Source organism: Octopus bimaculoides, chromosome 23 (genome assembly GCF_046866305.1).
Source record: "Octopus bimaculoides isolate indiv1 chromosome 23, ASM4686630v1, whole genome shotgun sequence".
Classification (NCBI taxonomy): Eukaryota; Metazoa; Mollusca; class Cephalopoda; order Octopoda; family Octopodidae; genus Octopus; species Octopus bimaculoides.
The window spans coordinates 31,865,708-31,873,207 of NC_142950.1; the positions used below are offsets into that span (position 1 = coordinate 31,865,708).

General features: G+C 30.0%; 1 protein-coding gene across 15 annotated transcripts in view; it reads right to left on the minus strand.

Moving 5' to 3' along the window:
• Positions 1-7,500, minus strand: part of LOC106870412 (otoferlin) — a 532,367-nt gene that overhangs the window by 313,120 nt on the left and 211,747 nt on the right. For 10 of the 15 annotated variants that reach the window (XM_089340506.1, XM_089340503.1, XM_089340499.1 and 7 more), the window contains exon 13: positions 5,633-5,644. The exons of the other annotated variants lie outside the window; for them this stretch is intronic. In XM_089340506.1, the coding sequence (XP_089196632.1) occupies positions 5,633-5,644 (12 nt within the window). The remainder of the gene's footprint in view (positions 1-5,632; positions 5,645-7,500) is intronic. 15 annotated transcript variants of the gene reach the window in all.

Consider the following 7,500-nt stretch of genomic DNA (forward strand, 5'->3'; position numbering starts at 1 on the left):
ACATGATCTTTTAGGCTGTTTTCACCGCTATTCTGCTTTTGAGATTTTCATTATTTTCTGTAAATTAATCATAGATTTAGTTGTTCTGTCAGAGCTAACGTGGAATTAAACAACAATCTGAAATATTTTTCTTGTTTTATGAATTACTGTTACAATTACTGGGGGCAAATGAACCACATTTGTATATCAGATAATTATTCATCTGATGACAATTGAAGAGTAAGCTGTTTGAAATGTTGTGTTGTTTAACTCCTCTGCCACACGCTCTGAGTTCATACCCTGCCAAGGTCACCTTTGCAATTTTACCTTTCTGAGGTCCAGGAAATGAAATATTAATCGAGTATCTGATTTAATATTCCGATAAAATCATTCTGGATGGGAAGAGAATTATAATACAAAGAGATACTGGATAATCTAATCCTAGATTAAAGACAGAATAAATGTGAAATAATCATGGCTAAAATGCTTTTGGTGACAGGTTTACTAGTTCAGAGCTGACTTAGGGTTAAGCAATAATGACAACAACAACAACAACAACAACAACAACAGCAGCAACAACAGCCAGAGCAGCAGAAGCAACAACAACAACAACAACAGCAGCAGCTGTTCTAGTATTACGATACCTGACTCTCAAGAATATATTCCCAAAGATTGATTTTACGTTCTTTATCTATTTCCGTTTTGTATATATACTTATATTTTTTCATATATCACTGAAGATGGTTTAGCCGTTTAGCACTGAAACTGACCATGTCTCACTCAAATATTCTGTCTGTTTTGTGTTGAAACCAGCCAGATTCAGCCTCTCACACCTACCTTACAATGTCATTCTAAAAATAAACAATCACATCACTGAAATCTTGAAGCTATTAAATAAAGTATGGTTAATTCAAAATGATTTGAATAAATAAGCATTGCATTTGATAGACTTGTCTGATTGTTAAAGGGTTGAAAAAATAAAGACATGAACGACCAAGTGATTGCACCTAGAAAGTTCCCCTCTGAGGTACAAGTCTGGGCAAATTTGTTTTGACGAAGACCAGCCTCCGCTCTCCATGCCATCGGTGTTATCCAAGGGAAAGGCAAAGGCTGATACAGCTTGGCACCAGTAATGTCACAACTAATTTCTACATCTGAGTGAATTGGAGCAACATCAAATAAAGTGTTTTGCTCAAGAACACAACACACAGCATGGTCCAGGAATCAAACTCACTGCCTCATGATTGTGAGCCTGACGCTCTAAACACTGAGCCATGCACCTTCATTGTTAAAGGGCTAGACACAGATGTTTTCCCATCATAACAGGAACTAGTGAGATAAGGGGTTAGATCAAAAGGGTGGCAAAAAACTAAATATTCTCATAATCTTTCCATTTCAAGGCTGCAATTTTGTCATATGGAATGTGACCTTTTTTAGTATCTTCTCCAATAGAAACCTGGTGAAAATGGCATCAGAAGGCTTAGGCTTCAGGTCCCAAAAGATAGAACATCACAAACTGATAAAGTAACAATTGTCTCTGATGGGTTTCTTTTCAAACATATGACAGTGGACATGTCTGGCATCCTGGGCTCCAAAGCATCTACCTACTCAATTCGATGAGGATAGAAAATGTCCCCTTTAGGAACGAGCCCCACAAGGCAGAATAAGTCTTTCAGCGCTTCTCCCTCACCATTTTCTAGAGTAACATATTAACGTTTTTGTGTGGCAGGCTTATGAAACACCCATCTACTCAATTTGACAGGGATAGAGATTACTGTCTGAGGGAACAGACCCCAACAAAGTAGAATTGGTCTTTTGGTGCTTCTCCCTCGCTATTCCTTTGAGTAACACTTTAATCTTTCCTTCATACAGCAGGCTTATGGAATATTTCCATGACTCAACTCACTGTCATATATTTCTCAGTAAACAAGTCTAATGGTATGAGAATTCTATTAAAAAGTCAATTTTTGTATTAATATATTGGATTAATTCTTTGCACCTTTCATTTTAAAAGTATGGTTTGGTGGAAAAATTTCATAACTCGATCATAATTAAAAAAAAGTTTTGCAATTTTCATTATTAATTTTACATTAATGATATATATCACACACATATACATCGTTATACAATAGAATAATTTCATAAGCCAAAATGTTATAAAAAATTTTTAGATCTTTTAAAGAAGATAATAAAATCATTAAAAATAATTACTAAAATTTTAATATTTTCTACTTGGAAAGAAAGATAATTCTCTTACTGAAAAAAAAAAAAAAATGAAGTCTTCTATTTATATTTTGAAATAATTCTTTTTAAAATAAATTTTACTTCAATAATAATAATAATAATAATAATAATGATAATAATAATAATAATAATAATAATGATGATGATGATGATAATAATAATAATAGTGGTTTCTTTGGTGGTTTGGATAATTCACCTCTGGAAACATGGGTGTTTCATTCAATATCCTTAAACAACACTTATTCAGAGACCTTTTGAGCGGGATGGGCTACTTGATCTGAAGAAAATTCTAACTGGGTCCCCACCTGCAAGGTCATGCACTGTTTATCTTGATATGAAATCACCATGCTGCACACATATGGTTGTGATGCATGTGCCTGGTGTACCTTTATCAGACTGGTTGTCATGATGGGTATTTTAGACTTCGCATATATGTGCCCCAGTGTCCCCTTGATGGCAAGCGCTGCTCTCTCACTCAATAATAGTAATAATAATAATAATAATAATAATAATAAATAAATAAAAATATGACATCATCATAATGACCCAAAAATATTTAAATAACTGAGAAGCAGTTTTAATTTCTGATTTTGTACCAAGATCATTTACAACATATGTACACGTTAGGGATATTTCATGGATTACTTTTTAATTAATTTTTCCTTATAAAATTTTGAATAATTTTAAAGAATTATTTTGGATTAATTAATTATATATATGTATATAAAAAAAACGAGCCAATAATGGTTTCATAAACAGACGTGTGCTTCAAACAATACTGAATATATTTCGGGTGCTAAGCATCATGCAGTGATTAAAAAAAGTTCTCATATTTGATTAGATGATAGAAAACTGCTCAATTTTAACTGACAGACACAGTTGATAAATATTTAAGGAGTGCTATGAAGTAGAATGTGCATAATATATTTAAAATAAAGTTTTGAAGATAAATGGAAAATCAAAGATTTGAAATAATTTCAATGTTTCTTAAACTAGGTTTCACAAGATAAAAAAAAGGATTAGTTAGAATGAAGATGTAGTTATATAATTAAGTAGTAAGGTGTGTATATACATACATATATATATATATATATATATATATATATATATATATATATATATATATATATATATATATATATATGCACATACATACATGTATATATGTAAATATATACATTTATATATATGTAAATATATATATATATATATATATATATATACACATACACACACACATATATATATATATATTTTTCTACTAGCATATCTAATAGGCTTTTGGATACACTTCTTTTATATACCTCAGCAATAACTTTCTTACTGGTAATGTAATTTTTTCCTTTTCCTCTAATAAATCGCACTTCATATTTGAGGTTCTGATGAAGCTATGAGGCACTCAGCTATGAGTCCACTGCATCCTATTGCAGAAACAGCTGTAAGCTAATGAAGTTCATAACATAACCATTGTTTTTCCTGTGTCAACTCCATTTCTTACTACTATTCTATACATATGTATGTATATGTATATGTATATATATATATATATATATATATATATATATATATATATATATGAGTATGTGTGTGGATATGTGTGTATATATATGTATGCATACATGTGTGTGTGTGGGGGGGGGGGGTATTAGAAATTATCAATACTAAAAGTTTTCATTTCTAACAAGACCACATCACCTATTCCTATGGAAGGTATAATTTGTAATCTTCGAAACATATGTTGGAAATAAAAGTATTCAGTTAACATATGCGTTTTACTCCATTTACTAAATTTATATATATATATATATATATATTTGTACATTTACATATACATACACACACATCATATATATATATATATATATATGTATTATAATTTGATGTTTATTTTAAAAAATAGTTTCTTCTTTTATCAAATATTTCAGTGATATCTACTGCAGTTTATCTCATAAAACATATTTAATGATAAATTTGAAACAGAGACTAAATGGATTTAAAGAATAGTTATCTTTCAACTAAACTAATTATGAAAATGGGAGTATTTTAGATTGATTTTAAGGCATAGGGAGCTATCAGGAATCATTAAAGAATTTCTCTTTGTATAAAACATGCTGAGTAACCTCAGGCCTTTAGCCACAGAGTGATTTTGTTTTGGATAAATGAGGTGTGTGAAATGTAAGATGAAATTTTTATTTGCAGGTTTTCTTTGCTCTTGGCACACAACTAATTAACAATATAACTAAACTAACATGCCTTGAAGAAATTTAATTTTACACAGGAAATATCACGCTACATTAGAGTAGTAACAAGCTTTTGTTTTGTTTATTGTTAGAGATTTTATCTTTTATGAGGAAATGATTTATTAAATAACAACCATGCCCAGAAAAGAAAGAGGAAAAGTGTTCAAAAGTGAAAGCAAATTGATGATGCATACCAAAGATAACATTTTGAGGTATATTGACCATTTAAAGATATTCACAAGAAGAAAAAGGTAAAAAAATACACACCCACACAGACAGACATTTATTAAATTTTAGTTGCCATGGAATAAATCATTCTTAAGAATTGGTAGCGGAATTCAAGCCATTTCGTTTGCTCACCAGTTCTATGTTGCAGATATACCTTATGCGTAGTATGTTTTTAAAAAGCATTCTGGCACCTGCATAAGGTGCAGCTCACAAACACAAGGTGCCAAAATATAAGGAAATTAGTAAAAAAAAAAAAAAAACAAGAACAAAAAAAAAACAGATGGAAAAAAAATGTGAGGGGTGGGAAAAAAACAACAACAAATAATAAAATATTTGTCTGGAAAGTATGATACAATACTTTGTAATGTACGATTGACAGATAAGGTGTTGAAAAGTTATACAGGGAAAAATTTTTTTTGAACATAACATATATATATAATGATATATTTAATATATATATGTATATAACACATATATGTATATATATTATATCTCTCTATATATATAAGTATAAATATAATGTATGTATATATATATATATATATATATATATATATATATATAAAGTATAAATATATAATATATATCTGTATATATATATATATATTTATGTATATATATTTATATTTATATTATATATATATAATATATATATATATATATATATATATATATATATATATATATATATATATATATATATATATATATATATATATATATATATATATATATATGTATATATACACACACATATACAGATACATATATATATATATATACACACACACACACACAAATATATATATATATATATATATATATATATATATATATATATATGGAAAATTACAACATGTCATGCAGAGTGAGTCTTAGGAGGAAATAGAATATTTTTAAAAGATAAAAAAAAAAAAAAATTAACGAACCCAAGAACTTACAGTTTGAGGAGCCTGTTTCGAAATGATGTTTGAAATATGCAATAGAATAGCGGAGAGGGGATGTGATTTTATGTTATATATTATATATTGAATATATATATATATATATATATATGCGTTGATTTAAGGACAAAGATATTGGTGTTGGAATTTTGAAATTATAGGAAAATATACACAATGAATTTAATACAATTAATTTTGCCTCCAATGAAAATTTCTAAAATACATATAAAAAGTTTTGTTGATTTATTTGTTTAAAATCTAAGTAAAAAAAACTGTTTCAAACTTAGCAAAAGAAAAAAGAAAGAGCAAACGACATAAAAAAAACAGAATAAACATGCGAGTCTCATTAGGGATTACTGCCTTGTGGTTTTTGACATTTTGTTTTCATAAGGGAGGTTTCTCATTAACTGTGATATAGGTAAAGCATATATATATATATATATATATATATATATATATATATATATCTATATATACATAGCTGCCTTCGTTATTTTATATATATATATATATATATATATATATATATATATATATATATATGTATGTATATATATATATATATGTATGTATATATATGTATGTTGTGTATGTATACATATATATGCATATACATATTTATAAATATGTTTACTGCCAGAGCAGCTGTCTGGCCTCCATGCTAGTGTCCTGTAAATAGCACCATTTGAGCGTAATCATTAACAGCGTTGCCTTCTAGCACTTGTGCTGGTGGCACGTTAGAAAATCATTCGAGTGAGGTCGTTGCCAGTGCCGCTGGACTGGCTCCCGTGCAAGTGGCACGTAAAAAACACCTTTTTGAGCGTGGCCATTGCCAGTACTGTGTGACTGGCCCTCGTGCCGGTGGCATGTAAAAGCACCCACTACACTCTCGGAGTGGTTGGCGTTAGGAAGGGCATCCAGCTGTAGAAACTCTGCCAAATCAGATTGGAGTCTGGTGTAGCCATCTAGTTTACCAGTCCTCAGTCAAATCGTCCAACCCACGCTAGCATGGAAAGCGAACGTTAAATGATGATGATGATTTGCGTATAAATATATGGTGGCCTCTCCCGTCGAAGACAACATATGAGTGTTCAGTTCTTTTGCCGAATGTACTGTACATTAGCTTACTCCCTCCATATAATTGACATGGCCTGGACAGGTGGCTGGTGTACCACGCATCAGGTATGGAAGTGATGGCAGTCTATGCAATGATATGGGCGCTAAACAATAAACTGCAACTTCCAAGTAAATATATGGGAAAAAAATGTTTGGACCAAATACTAGACAAATACTTTTGAAGATTTATTCTACAACAAATGAAAATTTAGCTGAGGAACTTTTTCTTTTTTTTTTATTCATGGAATAAACTATTGTATATAAAATATCAAATAAGAAACCAAAGTCTGAGGAAACTAGCGATGGTTTATTTTGGTGAGAGTCATTTAGTAAACTTAGTAGAATTGGCTAAGCTGGTATGTCATAGGGAGATTGGAGTAGTGATGTTTCAGATAAAGCTCTCTCAGAGAGAGAGAGAGAGGGAGAGAAGGAGAAGAAGAAGGGAGAAAGCAAGGGAGAGAGAGAGAGAGAGACAGAAGGAGAAGAAGAAGGGAGAGAGAGAGAGAGGTAGATCTATGTTTTTATTTTTTACTTATTTCAAAACCAGTTCTAGTTCAAAACCAGTCTGGGATGATGTACACATCCAAGGGGTTAAAAACATAAAAGTGTAGTGTAGTTGTAATAAAAATATTTCATTTCCAAAGTTATGATCAATTAATAAACTAAATAATTACAATCTCGTTGGCAATAACTCATCTCTGACTTAAAGATATTAAAGTCATCTTAATCTCCCTATTGCATGTGGTAAT